Source organism: Equus caballus, chromosome 4 (assembly GCF_041296265.1).
Source record: "Equus caballus isolate H_3958 breed thoroughbred chromosome 4, TB-T2T, whole genome shotgun sequence".
NCBI classification, from domain to species: domain Eukaryota; kingdom Metazoa; phylum Chordata; class Mammalia; order Perissodactyla; family Equidae; genus Equus; species Equus caballus.
In genome coordinates this window covers 35,839,607-35,861,516 of record NC_091687.1, presented here as the reverse complement: position 1 = coordinate 35,861,516, position 21,910 = coordinate 35,839,607, and the positions used below count along the sequence as shown (strand labels likewise).

The 21,910-nt window shown below is 40.8% G+C and overlaps 1 protein-coding gene across 1 annotated transcript in view; it reads left to right on the top strand.

The window, feature by feature from the left end:
* The window catches only part of ABCB4 (ATP binding cassette subfamily B member 4), a 79,187-nt gene that overhangs the window by 49,426 nt on the left and 7,851 nt on the right, over positions 1-21,910 (top strand). The window contains 8 exon segments of the mRNA XM_070264298.1: positions 899-1,051; positions 2,741-2,853; positions 4,951-5,020; positions 7,040-7,123; positions 8,178-8,350; positions 8,352-8,379; positions 18,675-18,793; positions 20,372-20,512. Coding sequence (XP_070120399.1) covers positions 899-1,051; positions 2,741-2,853; positions 4,951-5,020; positions 7,040-7,123; positions 8,178-8,350; positions 8,352-8,379; positions 18,675-18,793; positions 20,372-20,512 — 881 coding nt within the window.

Sequence of the window (21,910 nt, the reverse complement as noted above, 5' to 3'; positions counted from 1 at the left end):
AGGCTGAGTAGAACCTACTGCTTTGTTCTCTGTTTCGTAGTGACAGAAACATGACCTAGTAAATGACCATAAGGCTATGGGATTCCATAGGCACCTTTTGTATCTAGTTTAATATTAAACTACCTCTATAGTCAGAATATTCTCCTTTATATGACCTAATTTCTTCATGCTTGACCAGATATTGAGTTCAACATTTGCTGAGAATCTGATGTGTGCCAGGCGTTGGGCTAGTTTCTAGGGCTATAAAGACATAGTCTTCACCTTAAAAAAAAAAGAAAGCTCACGTATTAGAAAAGGAGACTGTAAACAAATAGGAAAAAAATCATGGAACAAGCTAAGCTATGAAATAAAAGAAGTCTGTGCAGGAACAGCGGTAAAAGAAAAGGGGGATAATTAATTTGTTTTTGTGAGTTGGGAACATGTCACAGAAAAGGCATCACTGGGCAAGGTTCTGGGGGTGACAAGACCAGGCCCATGTTCTCAGGTTAATAATGGTATCCTACATTTGTAAGGATCTTTACCTATCTATTCATGGGCATTGTCTCTTTTGACTCCAACATCATCCCTGAGTTGAGTTGGGACTTGAATTTTAAGGCATTTTGTGCCAAAATCCTGCTTCTGCTCACTCTGCTCAGGCTGGAATAGGGATGGGCTGGTCACACCATGGAGACTGTTTCTTGGGTGAACAACTCACGCTCACTTTATGCTGTGTAATCAATGGACATTGTTAACATTTTATAATATACTGTCCTACTCTAGTGGTTTGCTGTAGACTGGTCAGTCTCTGCACCTAGTGTGCAAATGCCTTGAGGACACTTTCATGTGTCCTCTTCCATGTCTACAAACTCTGCTAACTGTTGTGTTATCACCAGTGTGTCCTGATATGTATGTGTTCTAGGATGAAACTATGCCACCAGCGTCTTTTCTGAAGATCCTGAAACTGAATAAAACGGAATGGCCCTACTTTGTGGTGGGAACAGTATGTGCCATTGCCAATGGGGCACTTCAGCCAGCATTTTCTATCATATTTTCAGAGATGATAGCACTAAGTGTGAAAACGTCACTTAACAGCTTGAATTAAATCAGTTCATCATTAAATCAGTTCTCATTCCAACCTCGGCACTGGGTCCATATTGGAGTAAAGCAGCCTCAAATTAAATTAAGCCAAAGTTTTTAATTCCCTTTTGAGGAAAGCTGTGAGACAAAAGAAAAAGTAGAACCGCTCCAAGTTACAATATTAATGAAACTATAAACTGTAAAATCACTGAAGAACACATTGTAATTAGCTCCCTTGATTTGGGTGAAACTGGTGTCAGGTGATGATCCCCATCCCACGTGGAGAGGAGAGGCGCATCTCACAGGAAGGCTGGGAGCGGGTGGGGGAGGGGAGAGTTCAAGTCATAGTGTTTAAGAGGCCAAGCTCTGGGCACAGAGCAACCTCACCGCTTAATAGCTGTGCAAACTCGGGCAAGATGCTCTCCCTTGCCGTACCTGAGTTTCTTCATCTATAAAATAAACCTACCTCACAGGACGGCTGAGAATTAAAGAGATTATATAGGTAACTATATGGAAAGCATTTAAGAGTGTCTGCCTCATAGTAAATTTTCAAAAAGTTAAAACCACCACATCATTGTTTGGTAATCCTTCCAAGGCTTGGGGACTCTGAGACTAAGAAGGAAAACTCCTATTATCGAACTATTAAATTCTTTGGGGAATATTTATAGGAAGTTATCAGAGATATCTAAGGCTCAGTAAAACTCAGCATTTATATTGTATAATCTAGTCAACCTCTGACATTGTTGGAGAGACTTTTTTGTTGAAGATAAATTATTCTCCATCATGTTAAGAGTGTATTATGCTTGTGACATTGGAATTGGTCTACAATTAAGACCACAAGCCAAACAATAAATAAATTAGAAAGAACTATCTAGATGTTTTTCAATTACGAAATAAAGCAATCTCTGGCTCTCTTGCAATTCAAGAGCTGTGTGGACTGTACTTATATTTTTGGGCATCTCCTTTGTGCCAAATGCTGCTCAAGGCACTGGAGATACAGCAGGAAACAAAATAACCCACGTGCTGCCCTCAAATAGTGTACTATCTGTTGGCACAGACATACATACAACACACAGATGAAAAGGAAATATGTAATGTGTCCGGGGATAGCAAGTGTTTTAGAAGCAGGATCGGGCCATAGAGAGGCTGGAGACCGGGTGTTGTGTCACTTAACTTGGTTAGGGGAGGCTTCTCTGGGCAGAGGCCCTGTGGGGTGAGGGGTGGAGGGCAGGGGCTGGGTCAGGGAGGAATTCAGGCAGAGGGAACAGTGAGTGGAGAGGAAGAAGAACAAACACTAAAATGTGCAACCATGCACTGTGCATACGCAGTGTTTCACCCCATGTCCATAACCACAGTCCTCAGACTCATAGAGACAGAAAGAGCGGTGGTTCCCAGAGGGCTGAGGGAGGGCTGAGGGGGAGTTACTTTTTAACGGGTACAGAGTTTCAGTTGGGATGATGAAAAGGTTCTGAAGGTTGCACAACACTGTGAATGTACCTAATGCCACTGAATTGTACACTTAAAAATGGTTAAAATGGTAAACTTTATGTTATGTATTTTACCACAGTAAAAAGCCACATATTCAAAGCCTAGTTTTAAAAATGTGATGCTAAAGCCATTATTTATGGGAGGAATAAACGAGGACCGTGTAATCCAAGTGGGTATTTTAAATGTTCTTTTGTAGATTTTTGGACCAGGGGATGATGAAATAAAGCAGGAGAAGTGCAACATGTTCTCATTACTTTTTTTAGGTCTGGGAATGATTTCTTTTTTTACTTGCTTCCTTCAGGTAGGTACCTATGATTAGATCTTCTCATTGAGTCTATATTCAATTAGAGAATATAGATTATCTATTAATTAGATTTTTATTACCTACTAGTATAGATTAATTATCAACTAATCAAAGCCTAATAGAGCTTCCAAATCTCAGACTGAAATGAATTGCAAACACAACTGGCACAGGGCTCTGTTAGAGGGCAGCCTCCGTAGCAGAAGGAATTCTGACTTCCCGGTGTGCTAAATTATATTAGGTTACAGGTTTGCCCTCAGCAAACATTCATGACCAAGGAAAAAGGAGACTGGAATTCAAAGGAGAACCAGTTAAACTCAACTATTTATAAACTGGGAAAAATCAGCACAATGGCATTCTCTTTTTTTGTTATTACTCTTTACATAATATCAAGTAAATTCTCTGATCTTTTCCTCCTTAATTGATGAACTATTTGCAAGAACATGCATTATGTTGTATATAAATATTGTGGACCTGGCCAAAATGAACAGGTAAACCTTGCTCTGATTGTACTTATCTACCTAGACTTTTGCCCAATTTCTTTTGTCTCTTTAACTCAGTGAGCACCACACGGGGCTTTCCAACTCAATTCCTGAAGTCAGTAAATAATGTTTGCTAGTCATGCCTAGCATGCTTGTCTTTTATCATTGCTAAACCAATGGTAAAAGTAAGCCAAGCTTTTCCTTTAGAAATTATTGCCTTTCTAGCAGCAACTTGATCCTATCCAGCCCCAAGCACTGGTGTGTTAGGGAATGGAGCTAGTTATGTAAGTGGGTTTTGGAGGCTGCACGAACAGAGGGCTGATGGATAGAACTGTGGTGCCCACATCGGCCTTGAGCAATCTGCCGGCAAAGGAAGGAGGAGACCAGGCAGTCTGGTCCTGGACACCTGGGGCAGACTCACCCCAGGCAGCATGAGCACCCATCCTCCTGGCTTAGTATAGACTTCTGATGTGTCCTCTCCGGTATCCACTCCACCACACACCTACGACACTCAGTGTGACTGGAGGTTCCCACCCATCCCAGATGCCCGGAAGCAAGCCCAGCTGTGGACATCTGGGTTACTCTCTAGTTTGAACATGGTAGAATTAGAAAGAGGGAAATTGTTTGGCAAGGATGCTTGGGGAGGAAGAGTAGCCTAATTGTTCCCCAATGTGAGAGCAGGGGGAGCTGTGACAGGGAACCAGCAAACTCACTGGGGGCTTGATACTCCAGACAGCCTCCCCCCCTCCACACTACATGAACCAAAATGCATTCCTGTGTAGACTTTTACTTCCATTTTCGACCGTTTTGTTTAAAGTATTCAGAACACACTGGAAGTTGTAATTAAATACAATATTATTCTCACTGAGATGTTGTCATTGAAAGTTTTGAAAAGGAAACCTATTTAGAATGGTTCAGAAGCCAGAACTGGACACTTTTAAGGTTTTTGGTCTTATGAGTCTGCTGCAAACTAATGATTTAGCAGTACATGAATTTTAGGTTGGGACTTTGAGTTAGTATTTGGTCATATACTTTTGTTATTTGAATAGTTGATTAACATATAAGGAATGTAAAAATCACTGTGAATACACCCACTTGTGTCAGAATACTAGTGATGATCAAAAGGAATAATGGGTTTTTTTTTCTCAACTAAGGTTTCACATTTGTGTAGCCGCCCCTGACACAGGAAGGGTTAATAATCACTGGAAAAAGCTTCCCAACAAACTATGACCCGGAGGTGAGAAGGCCGGTTAGCCAATGACGGGTAAGACCCCCTGGGGGGGCAACCTAAGCCAGGCTGCGGCTGCTCGGGGGGCACAGATGGAGAAACAATATCGATATCAGGAGCAGGAGGGACCGTTGCCTAAGAGACCTTGCCTGCTCCGAGATAAAAATATAAGAGCACAGCAATAACATGATAATCAAAACAGAGGCCAAGGGAGGGCTCCTTGAGAAATCACTAAGAATTCTTGGCATTCGCTAATTACTTCATCCAGAACACCTGTGTATGTTTAACAGATGTAAGCTATGTATATATTGAAACGCTGATTATAATAAACTCAGAGTAGCCATCAGCCCTCTCCGCATCTATCCTGATGTGTACATTGGATTGCGACACCGACAATTTGGGAAAGCTGGTGAGATCCTCACCACAAACTTTCGGTCAATGGCTTTTAAAGCAATGCTAAGACAGGTAGGAGCGGGGCCAGCCCCGTGGCCAAGTGGTTAAGTTCGTGCACTCCGCTTCGGCAGCCCAGGGTTTCCCCAGTTTGGATCCTGGACGCAGAAAATGGCACCGCTCATCAGACCATGCTGAGGTGGTGTCCCACATAGCACACCAGAGGCACTCACAACTAGAATGTACAACTATGTCCTGGGGGGCTTTGGGGAGAAGAAGAAGAAAAAAAGAAGATTGGCAATAGATGTTAGCTCAGGTTCCAATCTTTAAAAAAAAAACACAAGTAGGAGCGTGCCCTGGAGAATGCCTTCTGTTTCATCAGCCTCTTCCTGTCGCCTGCTCTCCACAGCATTCCTGAATTGCAATTCATGTCCCGCCTCCCTCCAAGGTGTTCACGCAAGGACTGGTTAGGGCCCTGCACATTGTCCTGGTCCTTTAGTATCCAAAGACCTCTCAGGGTTTTCATGGGAGTAGGCTTAATTTAGGTAGATTTTTTGGCTTGCTTTGCAGCCATCTCTATCCATGTGGACACTACCATTTCTGGGACCTGTGTCTCTTCTCTGGATTCTCTGTAGGCCCCTGGGAGTCATTTGAGACTCCAGGATTTCCTTTAAACAAAGGAAAAGTGGTTGGTAGTATTCATGTACCACAATTGACCATACTAATTATAGGTTTTCCCAGGTGTTGGTAATTGAGTTTTGTTTCTATCTTATTTGAGCTCCGTTTTCACATTAATTCACTCAGTTATTACTACTGTATACCAGACAGTGTGCTGGTAGCTGAGACTATAAATGCATTATCTGCACTTTTGGGAAGTTCACAGTCTAGTGTAGGACACGTGGGAAAATGTGCAAACATGAATTCTCTATTTTTATAGAGAAGGCTTCAGAGGGGGCCACAATATTATCCATCCAATTGACAGGAATTGATTACATTCCTGTTCACAAAAGGGCACATAGCAGATATCATATTTTGAGCAAGTTTGAGTTTGCAAAGCTTTTCTCAATATCTTTTTTTCTCCCCCCCAACCCCCCACCCCCCCCCCCCCGCCGGTACATAGTTGTATATCTTAGTTGCAGATCCTTCTAGTTGTGGGATGTGGGACGCTGCCTCAACGTGGCCTGACGAGCGGTGCCATGTCCGCGCCCAGGATCCGAACCCTGGGCCGCAGCGGAGCGCGCGAACTGAACCACTCGGCCACGGAGCTGGCCCCCTTTCTCAATATCTTTTAAACTGTTGCTATATAAGGAAAATTATTTTATATTAAACTAAAAGATGCTATGGATGAGTAACAATTAAGATCATATCTAAGGTACACTCTTTTTCTTTTTCTCCCTAAAGCCCCTGTACATAGTCATATATCCTAGTTGTAAGTCCTTCAAGTTCTTGTTTGTGGGATGCCGCCACAACATGGCCTGATGAGCAGTGTGTAGGTCTGTGTGTCCAGAATCTGAACAGGCAAAACCCGGGCCGCCTGAGCGGATCACATGAATTTAACTACTACACCACTGGGCCAGCCCCTAAGATACACACTTTTAATCCTTGTTTTAAAAAAACAGAAACATGGTGAGAAACCAGGGCTGATTTTCTCATGCCTAGCATTTACAAGAAAGAGCCCTGTCCAGCACAGCTCCCCCGACCCTTTATGAGAGAGACACCACCACCATATCAGGGAGGAAGTGTCCATGGTACAAGTTGTGAGGCTTGGGTGCTGGAGCGCCCGCGTGCCCCTGCAACCTCACGGGAAGCAGCAGGGAGCAGAGCAGCAATCTGGAGAAGATCCCTACTCCTGCCCCCCATCAGTGGTGCTCTCCTTGTCACAGCAGAGCAGCCTGGGGGCTTCAGTCCTCATGGACTCAGGGGGCGGGGGGCTCAGGGCAGGGACCAGGGCTCTGCACTGCATGTGAGGTCTCCAGTACCTCAGTTTAGTGTAGATATTTCCTCAGCATTGAAGGTTTGGGAAGTTTCATCAGATTCTCTTTGCTTGTTTTGTTTTAATTTTGAACTAGTTTACAGCTGTATTTTGTGCCGTAGGACATGAGCTGGTTTGGAGATCATAAAAACAGTACTGGTGCACTTTCCACAAGACTTGCAACTAATGCCTCCCGAGTCCAAGGAGTGTGTAGACTGCACTCTTCTATTGTTTTTCTTTAACACGGTTTTGAATAAACATATGGTATGACTGCATCCGTTAAGCTGCCCTCAGCTGGAAATAACAGAAAACTCAACTCAAACTGGCCTAAACAATAAAGAGGAAGGGTAGACTTCAGGGTTGATTGATCCACTGGTTCAAAAATGTGATGAAGGACCCAGGTTCTCTGTCTGTGTGGCTCTGCATGGCTTTCAGTCCTCAGTGTTGGCTTCAACTTAAGGCTTGTTCCTCATGGCCACAAGATGGCTGCCAGTAGCAACTAGAGCCACAGGCTTCCTTGTTTCCCATCCAGTGAAAGAGAGCACACATCTGTACCTCCTACCTCCAAACAAACACCCTTCCCTTAAGTCTAATTCAGGCTAATCTGGGTCATGTGCCCCACCCTGAATCAAGAACCAGCTCCTGGGAATGTTGTGCTTGCCCTGACTTGGGTCCCTTCCCCCCCGGAGCTGAGATCTGTTGCTCTGAGGCTCACTGCTTCCACACAATGCAGGAGAGTGGCCAGAGTCAACTGCAGTGTCTGCTACAACAGCTCTTGATTTCTGAGCGATATAAACAGTGATTGACCTTTTATGTGCTTTATGGCAGATGGTCTCTTAGGATATGTACACTTTGCAACAGATGGTCTTGGAGTATGTAAATTTCCCTCTTACACGTTTGAAGCAGATGGTCTTTAAAATGACCAGAGTACACTGGGGTTAGTTTCCTCTTTAAACATTGCCTTCATGAAAAAGTCCATGTGCCCCACAGCCTATCCCCAAAGCAGAGCAGCCGATTACGTGGTTCTGTAATACTGAATTCATGTGGGCGGGAGAGAAATGAGAGTTGAAAGGCATAATCAAAGAAAAACCTGCCAAGCCTCATGAGTCGAGTATGGGTGTCTTGGGTTTATTGTAATCACAGGGAAAAAATGTTAGCACAGGCACAAACTCTCTCATCACTGTGACCAGGAAGCCAAAGGCTGGAGCTCATGGATTTGCAACTTAAGACACAGTTGGCTGTCTTCTTTTGCTCTTCCAGGCCACTAGGACCAAGTTGGCTTTAATTGCACAGAATACAGCTAACCTTGGAACTGGTATTATCATATCATTTATCTATGGTTGGCAGTTAACCCTTCTGTTGTTATCGATTGTTCCAATTATTGCTGTATCAGGAATTTTTGAAATGAAAACATTGGCTGGAAATGCCAAAAGAGAAAAAAGAACTGGAAACTGCTGGAAAAGTGGGTCAAATAAGGCTTCAATTCGTGTATTATTTTTAGACGTGTTTTATTTGAATTATTTATTACGGCATACAGGTTTTAATAATTGTGCTCACAACTAATAATTGTCAACACTGTGCATGAAAGTTTACTGTAATAATAATATCTATAACTTGAAAATGGGCTAATTAATGTAAAGCTTTTAGCCTGTAGAAAGCACCTAACCTGTAGTTATTACAGGGAATCTCTGAATTTCCAAAGTTCATTTTCCCTTTTACTTCATAACCCCATGCAATTGTTAAGATAAATGTCACCCCTGTTTTACAGATGAGGAGTCCTAGGGCGGAGAACATAAATGAATTGTTGAGGTAGGAATTTGCAGGTACTTAAGAGACGTTCTTTTCTTCTTGGCTGTGATTTCTACAATTAAGGTGGGCAGCCACCAGACGGCAGTAATTCTTCGATCTGTGATTCTAACTAGAAGGGCAATTGGGCAAATATGTACTTGGGCCTTACTATGTGCCAATTATTGTGCTAAGTATTTATATGCACCAACTCATTATATCCTCACAATAATCCTATGAGGCAGGTACTGTGTTACCCCAATTTTACAAATGAGGAACCTAAGAAACAAGTTAAAGCCATGGCTAGGATTATGTGTTTAAATGTGTCTAAATCTACATATAAACATTTTACTTACTAAACATTTGTTCTTATATGCACATGCGTTTAAACGTTTAAATGTAGATTACAGCCAGGAATTTTTTACTTTTGTTTACGTAAATATTATCCTCTATTGAAACATTTGGAAGTTAAGCAGATAATGAATATAAATTTTGATATAGTTTCTACAGCACCACACTTCATAAAGCCCTTTCACAAACATTCCTGGAACTGGCCTTCTCTAGGGTTATGTGACGCGGGGCAGACTGTATCTCCACCCCACAGGGAAGAAAGCATTTGGACGCTGACTTGCTCCAGATGTGTGACACGTAAGTGGTAAAATTAGAATTCCAACCAAGCATGTTTCCACTAAACAAATTACGTGGGATGAAATCCTTTCCCCTTCTCTTAACCTGCACCAGCTGCAGTTCAGCGCAGTGTTTGTGTCATCCCTGGGTTTCTGTTAGAATGCCTCCTTCTCGTGCTCACCCTGCTTCCTCTCCTGGAGTCAGATCTGAAGGACAGTTCATGGTTCTGGGACTTGAGAAGCCCTGGGTTTCCAAAGTTCTTGAAGATCCTCTTGGCTGCTGGCTGTGGGTACTTGAGAGCACCATTTCCTTAACTTCTGTTTGTCACAATTAACTGTTGAGAAAACATCGTGTAGTCTTTGTTTCCTTTCTTCTCTGACCCTGCTGCTTTCCACATTTCAGAAGGGAAAATTGTCAGTAGATAGAATGAAGATAATATTTTCTTAGACTAGTTACATGAAAGAAAACGTCTTGAATCTAGTTAGGATGATAGAATCTTAACTCTAGTAAAAATGGCTAACACTGGAAGTTGTCAGAATTTTGTCGGGAGTAGGGCAGTAAGAATCGAGCAGTATGGCAAACACAACACAACACCTTGGATTATTAGTCTTGGCCTTGCTACTCACAGTGTGTGATCCTGGAGAAGAGCCCCAACTTCTCTGATCCTCATTTTCCACTTATATAAAATGAGAAATTGTACCAAATAATGTCCCATGTTCCTTCCAGCTAACACTCTCCCATTCTAGGGATCAGAGAATAAATAACTCAGACTGACCAGTCTGAAGTTATTTTTTTATTGAGTTAATGATAGGTTACAATCTTGTGAAATTTCAATTGTACATTAATGTTTGTCAGTCATGTTGTAGGTGCACCACTTCACCCTTTGTGCCCACCCCCCACCCCACCTTTCCCCTGGTATCCACTAAACTGTTCTTAGTCCATAATTTTAAATTCCTCATATGAGTGGAGTCATACACAGATTATCTTTCTCTCACTGGCTTATTTCACTTAACATAATTCTCTCAAGGTCCATCCATGTTATTGCAAATGGAATGATTTTGTTCTGTTTTGCAGCTGAGTAGTATTCCATTGTATATATGTACCACATCTTCTTTATCCATTCATCTGTTGCTGGACGCTTAGGTTGCTTCCACGTCTTGGCTATTGTAAACAGTGCTGCAATAAACATTGGGGTGCATAGGACTTTTGGGATTGCTGACTTCAAGCTCTTTGGATAAATACCCAGTAGTGGAATGGCTGGATCGTATGGTAGTTCTATTTTTAATTTATTGAGGAATCTCCATACTGTTTTCCATAGTGGCTGCACCAGTTTGCATTCCCACCAGCAGTGTATGAGGGTTCCTTTTTCTCCACAACCTCTCCAGCATTTGTTGCTATTAGTTTTAGATATTTTTGTCATTCTAACGGGTGTAAGGTGATATCTTAGTGTAGTTTTGATTTGCATTTCCCTGATGATCAGCGATGATGAGCATCTTTTCATGTGCCTATTGGCCATCAGTATATCTTCTTTGGAGAAATGTCTCCAGCCCATTTTTTGATTAGGTTGTTTGATGTTTTGTGGTTGAGTTGCGAGAGTTCTTTATATATTATGGATATTAAGCCTTTGTCAGATTTATGACTTGCAAATATTTTTTCCCAGTTAGTGGGTTGTTTTTTTGTTTCAATCCTGTTTTCATTTGCCTTGAAGAAGCTCTTTAATCTGATGAAGTCCCATTTGTTTATTCTTTCTATTGTTTTCCTTCTCTGAGAAGGCATGGTGTCCGAAAAGATCCTTTTAATACTGATGTCAAAGAGTGTACTGCCTATGTTTTCTTCCAGAAGCCTTATGGTTTCAGGTCTCACCTTTAGGTCTTTAATCCATTCTGAGTTTATTTTGGTGAATGGTGAAAAATAATGGTCAATTTTCATTGTTTTACATGTGGCTTTCCAGTTTTACCAGCACCATTTGTTGAAGAGACTTTCTTTTCTCCATTGTATGCCCTCAGATCCTTTGTCAAAGATAAGCTGTCCATAGATGTGTGGTTTTATTTCTGGGCCCTCAATTCTGTTCCATTGATCTGTGCACCTGTTTTTGTACCAGTACCATGCTGTTTTGATTACTGTAGCTTTGTAGTATGTTTTGAAGTCAGGGATTGTGATGCCTCCCATTTTGTTCTTTTTTCTCAGGATTGCTTTAGAAATTCGGGGTCTTTTGTTGCCCCCATATGAATTTTAGGATTCTTTGTTCTAATTCTGTAAAGAATGTCATTGGGATTCTGATTGGGATGGCGTTGAATCTGTAGATTGCTTTAGGTAGTATGGACATTTTAACTATGTTTATTCTTCCAATCCATGTACATGGAATGTCTTTCCATCTCCTTATGTCGTCATCCAATTCTCTCAGAAAGGCCTTGTAATTTTCATTATATAGGTCCTTCGCTTCCTTAGTTAAATTTACCCCAAGGTATTTTATTCTTTTTGTTGCGATTGTGAATGGTATTGTATTCTTGAGTTCTTTTTCTGTTGGTTCATTACTGGAGTATAGAAATGCTACTGATTTATGCAAATTGATTTTATACCCTGCCACTCTGCTGTAGTTGTTGATTACTTCTAACAGTTTTTCAATGGGTTCTTTGGGGTTTTCTATATATAAGATCATGTCGTCTGCAAACAGCGAGAGTTTCACTTCTTCCCTCCCTATTTGGATTCCTTTTATTCCTTTTTCTTGCCTGATTGCTCTGGCCAGGACCTCCAGTACTATGTTAAATAAGAGTGGTGATAGAGGGCATCCTTGTCTCCTTCCTGTTTTCAGGGGGATGGGGCTCAGTTTTTGCCCATTGAGTATGATGTTGGCTATGGGTTTGTCGTATATGGCCTTTATTATGTTGAGGTAGTTTCCTTCTATGCCCATTTTGTTCAGAGTTTTTATCATAAATGGCTGTTGGATCTTGTCAAATGCCTTCTCTGCATCTATTGAGATGATCATGTGGTTTTTATTCCTCAGTTTGTTGATGTGGTGTATCACGTTGATTGATTTGCGGATGTTGAACCACCCCTGTGTCCCTGGTATGAATCCTACCTGATCCTGATGTATGATTCTTTTGATGAATTGCTGAATTCTGGTTGCCAAAATTTTGTTTAGAATTTTTGCATCTACGTTCATCAGTGATATTGGCCTGTAGTTCTCTTTTTTTGTGGTGTCCTTGTCAGGTTTTGGGATCAGCGTGATGTTGGCCTCATAGAAGGTGTTAGGAAGTATTCCATCTTGCCTAATTTTTTGGAATAGCTTGAAAAGGATAGGTATTAAACCCTCTCTGAAAGTTTGGTAGAATTCCCCAGGAAAGCCATCTGGTCCTGGGGTTTTATTCTTTGGGATGTTTTTGATTGCTGTTTCAATCTCTTTCCTTGTGATTGGTCTGTTCAAATTGTCTGCCTCTTCTTGAGTGAGCTTTGGGAGATTGTAGGAGTCCAAGAATTTATCCATTTCCTCTAGGTTATCCATTCTGTTGGCATATAGTTTTTTGTAGTATTCTCTTATAATCTGTTGTATTTCTGCAGAGTCTGTTGTTATTTCTCCTCACTCATTTCTGATTTTGTTTATTTGAGCTTTCTCCCTTTTTTTCTTTGTAAGTCTGGCTAGTGGTTTGTCAATTTTATTTGTCTTCTCAACAAACCAGCTCTTTGTCTCATTGATCCTTTCTACTGCATTTTTGTTTCAATAGTATTTATTTCTGCTCTGATTTTTAGTATTTCTCTCCTTCTGCTGACTTGGGCTTCATTTGTTCTTTTTTCTCTAGTTCAGTTAGGTGTGCTTTAAGGTTGTTTATTTGGGATTTTTCTTGTTTGTTAAGATGTGCCTGTATTGCGATGAATTTTCCTCTTAATACAGCTTTTACTGTATCCCATATGAGTTGGTATGGCATGCTATCATTTTCATTTGTTTCCAGGTATTTTTTTTATTTCTTCTTTAATTTCTTCAATGATCCATTGCTTGTTCAGTAGTGTGTTGTTTAGTCTCCACATCTTTGTGCCTTTCTCAGCTTTTTTCTTGTAATTAATTTCTAGCCTTATAGCACTATGATCTGAGAAGATGCTTGTTATTATTTCAATTTTTTTAAATTTGTAGAGGCTTGCCTTGTTTCCCAACATATGGTCTATCCTAGAGAATGTTCCATGTGCACTTGAGAAGAATGTGTATTCAGCTCTTTCAGGGTGGAGTGATCTATATATGTCTATTAAGTCCAATTGTTTTAGTTTTTCGTTTAGCTCCACTCTTTCCTTGTTGATTTTCTGTCTGGATGATCTGTCCATTGATGTGAGTGGGGTGTTGAGGTCCCCTACTATTACTGTGTTGTTTTTAACATCTTCCTTTAGGTCTGTTAATAGTTGCTTTATGAATCTTCGCGCTCCTGTGTTGGGTGCATAGATATTTATAAGCGTTATTTCTTCTTGATGAAGTGTCCCTTTGATCATTATATATTGTCCCTCTGTGTCTCTCTTGACCTGTCTTATTTTGAAATCCACTTGGTCTGATATGAGAATTGCAACACCTGCCTTTTTTTCCTTGCTATTTGCTTGAAGTATTGTCTCCACCCCTTCACCCTGAGTCTGTGTTTGTCCTTGGGGCTGAGGTGTGTTTCCTGGAGGCAACAAATTGTTGGATCTTGTTCTTTAATCCATTTTGCCACTCTGTGTCTTTTTATTGGAGAGTTCAATCCATTCACATTGAGAGTGATTATTGATGCATGTGGACTTAATGCTGTTAATCTGTCGCTCATTATCTTGTTTTCCTACGTTTCTTTTCCTGTGTGCTTTAGCCTACCCATTGACTACTGCAATTTCTTATGCTGGGTTTCTTAGATTTTTCCTTATTTATGATTTGTGACTCTGTTCTGTACTTTATTTTAGTGTCTACCTTGAAGTTTGGATTTAGAATCTCGTGTATAATATAGTCTATTCTCTGGTGGTCTCTTACCTACTTGACCAATACTGATTTAGACCCTTTGCTCTTCCCCTCCCAAATAATTATTTTCATTTTTTATTCCAACTCATCTTATTAATTTTTAGTTAGAGTGCTAAGATCGTCCTTGTTTTGGTAGTTTCCTTACCTTTACCCTAATGCTATAATTGAATATTTGCTATCCTGTTCTGGTTCTATCCATTGGTCTCCCTAGTCTGGATTGTGTCCCCTTTCTCCCTTTTTTCTTTTTTCAAGTATGAGAGCCTTCTTGAGGATTTCTTGTAATGGAGGGCTTTTAGTTACAAATTCCCTTAACTTTTGTTTGTCTGCAAAAGATTTAATTTCTCCCTCATATCTGAAGGAAATTCTTGCTGGATAGAGTATTCTTGGCTGAAGGTTTTTATCCTTTAAAGCTTTGAATCTATCATTCCATTCTCTCCTAGCTTGTAGGGTTTCTGTAGAGAAATTTGCTGACAGTCTGATAGGGGCTCCTTTATAGGTTATTTTCTTTTTTTTCTTACTTCCCTGAGTATTCTCTCCTTATCATTCCTATTTGCCAACTTTACTACCATGTGCCTAGCAGTAGGTCTTTTTACATTGACAAATCTAGGAGATCTAAAACCCTCCTCTACGCACATTTCTCCGTCGATCCCTAGATTTGGGAAGTTCTCTTCAATAATTTCGTTAAGCACACTTTCTGCTCCATTTTCCTTTTCCATATTCTCGGGAATTCCTATGATCCTTATGTTCTTACTCCTCATTGAATCCATTATCTCTTGGAGATTTTCCTCATTTTTTTAAATTCTTAGTTCTCTTTCTTCCTCTGTCTGGCGCCATTCAGCCTGTCTGTCCTCGATTATGCTAATTTTCTCCTCTATGTTGTCTACACGGGCATTCAGGGAATCTGTATTCTGTTTTATCTGGTCCATTGTGTTTTTCATCTCAAGTAATTCTGTTTGATTCTTCTTTATGATTTCAATCTCTTTTGTGAAGTAACTCCAGAACTCTGCTTGTTTCTCTATTTTTCTCTCTACCTCATTGAGTTTTTTTATTATAGCTGCTCTGAATTCATTACCACTTAGTTTACCTAATTCCAAGTCCTCAGGACTTAATTCTGTGTTTTTATTGTTTTCCTTCTGGTCTGGGGCTTTTATAAATTGCTGGATGGTAGAGGAGCAGTTTTTTCTCATGGTGGTAGAATTCAGTTGCAGTTACAGCCTGTCGCCACTAGATGGGGGTCGAGAGTGGCGTGTTAGCTCTCTGCCTTGGGGCAAGATGGCTGCGCCCAATGGCTTTGCTGGGGGGGAGGGGCTGTTACACGCGCCGGTCTGGGTTCAGATCAGTTCTGTTCTCTGGTCTCCCAAGGCCCTTGATTTATAGGGTCCCCGCAGGTGGAAGCTTTCCCCCCGTCAGTGGGTCTCCACTGAATCAGCGGCAGGAGTCCTGGATGATCCCCCGGTTGCACGGCCCCTCCCCCGCTCCTTCCCGACCCGAGCCGCAGCGATCGCAGACTCTAGGGGAGGGAGCGATGTTCTCTCCTACCATTCCAGTGCCTCCAAGGGTGTAAGCAAGGTTATGATCTCCGCCTTCTTGGTATTGTAGGTCTCTAACGAGCTGGCATTATGTTTATTCTCTGAAATTCAGTTCTTCCAATCTTTTGTTGCATTTTGGAGGGGAGAGAATCCTGGGTCAGCTCCCCCTGCCATTTTGCTCCGCCCCCTCTGAAGTTATTTTTAATAGCTACTGTAACCTAATAAAGTTTATTTATTTAAAAAAGGTTTTTTTGAGGAAGATTAGCCCTGAGCTAACATCTGCTGTCAATCCTCCTCTTTTTTTTTTTTTTCACTGAAGAAGACTGGCCCTGAGCTAACATCCGTGCCCATCTTCCTCCACACTATATGTGGGACACCTACCACAGCATGGCTTGCCAAGCAGAGCCATGTCCACACCCAGGATCCAAGCTGGCGAAACCCAGGCCACCAAAACGGAACGTGTGAACTTAACTGCTGTGCCACTGGGCTGGCCCCCTAAAGTTTTTTTAAAAATATGAGAGATTCAAAATTTTAAGTAATGTTGATGAAGGGAGATGGAGGTACTATGGACAATCAGACCTGCTGCTTCTGGGCAAATGTGACTCACCATGTCTGCGATAGGCAGTGCATGCTCCAACCATGTATGTAAACACCTATGTAATCTGTCTATGTAAACATCTTATGTAACCCGCATAATGTAAACATTGTCTTCTGGCTCTATGACACTTTTGTCTAGTAGTCGTATAAAAGTGGCCACAGGGGGAGCTGCTGCGTGCCCCCCACATCTGTTGGCCAGAGTGAGTAAAGCGTACGTCTGCCTTGCCATCAGCTGCTTGTGCCGGTTTACAGTTTCCTGAGCCCCATGGTCCTGTCCTTGGCTGTTTCTTTCCTACATACAGTTAATTATGAGCAATTTGATCATATTCAGTTTTGTTTACTCAGTCAACTCTTGATTAACACAGAATAAGGGTTAAAAAGAAGGTCCTGGAAACCACCCCCCCATCACTGTTTTTCAAAAAGAAAAGCTCTCATTGACCTGGGTGCAGATTAATCATGTTTGAATTACCTCAGGATTTGGGATACATTTCCATTTTCTGAAATAGGCTTGGTAATGAGGGTGTTGATTCCTTGGCCTGGAAGCAAGCAGGTGAAAGTAGGCTGCATGGTAACACTCTTGACTCAAGCCCCGCCTAACTACTGAGATTGAAGGCCTGCTGAACAAGGGTTAACTCTCAAAACAGTTAATCCATGACTAGAAAATCAAGACCTGAGTGTAAAGACATTAACAACTAATTCCTCCTTGTGTAAATTACAAAGCAGGGGAAGCAGAATAGCATAGTGGGTTGAGAACATGGACTTGGCATCAGATAGCCTGATATAGAATCCTTGCTCACCTACTTTCCACGCTACAGCTTCAGGCAGATCATGTAACTTCTCCGTGCCTCAGTTCGCTTGTCTGTGAAAATAAGAATAATATTTCCCTCACAGGGTTATTGTGAGGCTGAGATCATGTCAGTTAAATGAGTTAATACCTGTTACATGGTAAAAGCTTAACAAGTATTTCTCTATTCTGGTTTTTATTACTTTTAGATTTTTCATAGATAGTAAAGATATAAGGTTATTCAAACTAAAGTATCAAATGTCTTGCTTTCATCTGTTTGCAGAAGCTGAGAACTGAGGTAAAAGTCTCAAAGCTGATGAAATAAAAACCTAAGATAAAATCTTATGTTCCTTATGTCAATGGTTTAGATTACTCAACTGCAGAACTATGATTTAGATCAAATAGGTGAGTCATAGACAATTAACATTAGTCAGGAGTGGTTTGGCTATAAGAATGAGAAAACTCCGTTGGCTGGTTTGAATAAAAAGGGGTTTGGGGTAAGGACACAAGGAGGTGCGGGGCATACAGATGGTTTGTGTTAACTGGAAGTTGCCAGCAGCTCCCTCCTAGAGTCACAAGCTCTGTTGTCGCTGAATGTCTCTCCCCATTTGTTCTGTTCCTCCACTGCTGTATATTGAGACCAGCTTCCTACACATCCCCAGTGTGGCTCCCCAATGGTGACCTTTGCCTCTGAATGAATCTCTAGGACCTCGCAGTTCAAGCAGTTGTCTCCAAGTCCAGGAAACCAAATCTGATTGGCCTAGATGACTCAGGCGTCTGCCCCTGGTTTAACTGGGGATTTTTAAGGTAGGGTCATGTTGTTTACAATTGAGATCTTCTTTCCAGTTGAGGGTGAACAGTTTCTCTAGGTAGGAATATGCTTATGGAGGAAATGGTTAGCACCTCCAATGGGCCCTTAGAAATCGCTTAGCGTGATTCTCTCTTTTAGGATCTACCCTGTGAAGAAAGCAAGAACACAAACAAGTGTGACTAAAGCCTGTCAAGGAACTGCCTGGTGGCAGGGCTGGGAATAGAATCAGGCTTCTGGGGCCTCATTAGCTCCAGCTTTCTATTATTCCTTAATTCTCTTAAAGTTCAAAATAGCGTAAGGTCATAGGTAATGGCAAGTATATATTTATATGTCAAACATCAAATGGACAGAAAAATGTAGCTGCATGAAGTATATATAACTAAGGGGATGGAATAAATTGAGAATTTCAATGTTCTTGCCCTAAGCTGGTCAGTCCTCCCTAGGCATACGAAGACTCGCCCACCATTCTTGGCACAACCAGAGGTGCTTTTAAGATTGCTAGTTTTGTTGTAGAGCTGGTCTTGAAGAACACATTGTACCTTTGCTTTCAAAGCTGAAGGAATTTAAAACCCATCCACATAACCTTCAGGATTCTTTTGACAGAGCCCTAAGGTTTATGTTATTCATTATTTCAGAAGTGAAAGCCCCACTTCTAATCAAGATCTGTTCCACATTACACGTGGCAACAGAGGCAATGGAAAATATTTGGACCGTTGTGTCCTTGACCCAGGAAAGAAGATTTGAATCAATGTATGTTGAAAAAGTGTATGGAGCTTACAGGTAAGAAGCGTATGTTGTCACTAAGAACCTAGTGCTTCCCTGAGGCTGAATTATTGTCCCCAAAAGATAAAAACTCTGATGCTCCAAACAATGATAGGACTGTAAGGATGACATTTATAATTATCTCACTGAAAATAAGTAGCTTTTTGATGTGACTGGGCCACAAGCTTGGATTTTTGCATCTCTTGTAAAAGCTGAGAGGTGCAGAGGACTGCACAAGTGTTTGCCCACCAGTGTGGGCAACACAAACGACCCATCTGGGGGATTCAGGAGAAACATTCTGTTAGGGAATTGCTCAAACCTTTGTTTTCTTTGGAATGTGTAGACTGAACCTGAACATGAGACTTGTTATTTGGTTAAAGTATTCCTTTGTTCTCTGGGTGAGGATCAGATCCAACTTACTCTGCAAACAGACACATAGCCTGTTTCACTGGTTTTCACTTGAGTAATTCAAGAAACTCCTAGCGGCGCTATTTGCCACTTGTTTCCAACCATGGCCTGTGTTTATAAATGAATGTATTTTAACACTAACAAAATTGAACACAACTTAGATTAAAAGTTTGTAGTCTAGAACAATAGTTTGAATACTTACAAATTTGGAAAGAGACAGTTGAAATCTCAATGTATTCCATCTCCTTAGTTATATATATACTTCATGCGGCTTCATTTTTCTGTCAGTTGGATGTTTGACATATAAATGTATATGTGCCATTACCTATGACCTTATGGTTTATTTTGAACTTTAAGAGAATTAGGAAGAATAGAAATCTGTAGCTAGTTTTTTATTTGATTATAAAGGTTTGACAGCAATGTAAATTGTTTAGTCCTAATAAGTATTATAACACCGTGCTAATGGCATATAAGTTAAACTATCCAAATCAGAAGTACTTTGAATTTTCCTTCATGGCAAATGTCGTCCTTCTAATCTGAGAGTAAATAAATTATTGGAGGATTTAAAATAAAATATAATAAAGTAGCTATGCGAACAAAGTATAGCATGAGATCTAATTAGAAATGATGCTGAGCAAATTGTATTGGGACTGGTGGGATCTAGTTCGGGGAAAAACTTCTGATGTGTGTCTGTGTAAACCTCAGTGACCGGACTTTTCTGAATCAAACAAGAATTTTGACATAAGAGACTATAACTAATAAAAGAACATAAGATAATATTAAAGAAATCAGATTCAGACAATTCGAACTTTAGTCCTAACTTTGACAGCCTCGATATTTTTGGCACGACAATCAAGTTTACATCACAGGAGTTGAATATTTGAGTCATCAGATAAATACTGTGTAATAACAGCGACTATCATTTGAGCAACCTCTAAGAGCTGGTACTATGCTAGATATTCATATTGTTTATTTAGTTCTCAAAACAGTCCTGCATCATACTGGCTGTCCCCAGCGTACAAATCAGAAAACTGATGCAGAGGGAGGTTAAGTTAATTACTCAAACTAATATAACTGGAGGCAGAATTTAAACCCAGGTTGACTAGACTTAGAAGCTGTGCTCTTTCCACAACACAGTGTTAAGAGAGGCTGAGGAGATGGTTATGAATATACTGATATGCTTTTCAGGAATTCTGTGTGGAAGGCACGCATCTATGGAACTACTTTTAGTATTTCATGAGCATTTATGTATTTTTCCTATGCTGGTTGTTTTTTATTTGGTGCCTATCTCATTATGAATGGACATATGCGTTTCAGAGATGTTATTCTGTAAGTAACTTCAAAGATATTAAGATTATTCTATAATATGGTTTCAATAGGTCTATGCAAAAGTTTGGAGTAGAAAAAACTGATTTGTTCTAAGATGAGGTCAAAGAGTTGAATCCACCACAGAAATCTTATCTTTTCAATATTTCAAGTACAAATTTAATCATCCACATGGACTAAAATTAACCAAGCTCATGAAAATGATCATAAACCAGAATTTTAGTAATACGTAGAATTCTAGCTAGTAGGACAGAAAATTTTGTCACTTGTAGAATGTAGGCAGAAATAAATCATAATTAGAAAGTTGCTGGTGGCCATGGGCTCAAAACAGAGGGTTAAATAGCTTATTATTTATCTGCAAACATAGATGGCCATGGGATGGGACAAGGGGATGGGAAAGCTTGAATGAAGTCTAGCAAAGGCTCTCTCCCCTAACCATTAGGCCTAGGATGACCCTGCCAACACGTGCCTCTTAGCCTCTCCTTTTTTCCATGATTTCCAAGGCTAACCAATGGACTTTCTAATTGATGCAATCCTTTTATCAAAATATGTTAAATATATTCAATTAGGATGCAGTCTAGTCTTGCCAAAAGGAAGCCATTCTTTTTAAGATGGCTTGGCATATTTCTGCTCTGATGGGATGATTTTAAAGCAATAGTGAACAAGCTTTTTTTGAATAGGGTCAAGAAAAGGAAAGAGAAGGTGTTTAAGAACTCTTCTTTTGTTTTCGTCCAATATTAAAATGACCATGAAAATAGTAAATGCAGTTTTTGTATCAGTCAGGATCCCAGCAGGAAACAAATGCCACTGTAAATGGGGTTTGCTAAAGGATCAATTTATAAAGGAGTGAGCAGTACCCAGGGGAGCTGTTAACATCTCAGCAGTTCCCAGCTAGGAACTAGGAAGACTCTGAGCCTAAGGGGAAAGCGGAGGGAAAGATTTTCAGAACGCCCTGTAGGGGTTTTCTGTGGCCTTTGATGGAGTGACACCAATAACACACTAATCCAACAAGAAAAAAGCCAATGAAACAAATACCTTGGCTTCACTCTCCTCCAGCCCTCCCATCCTCTGCTAGCGCCTTTGATTGCCAAACCCCATCAGCAGCCAGAGGAAAGGAAAACCTTTCCAGGCAGTCCATGAAGGTCAGCCTCTCAGGCATGGAGTACGATGGCACAAGATAGAGGCAGGTAGAGAGTAGAAAGTGGTTTTGGAGGGACAAATGGAAATATCCAGTTCTGGGAATTACAACTTAGAGTACTTCTGTTGTCTAGAAAAATATCACTGAGAAAACTCGCCCTGCTTTTTTTATTGTTTTGTTTTTACTATTGAAATGTTAAATTCTGGATAACTGGAAGATAGCTTTTTAATCTTTCGTGTTAAAGCTAGATTGCAGGCTGTACA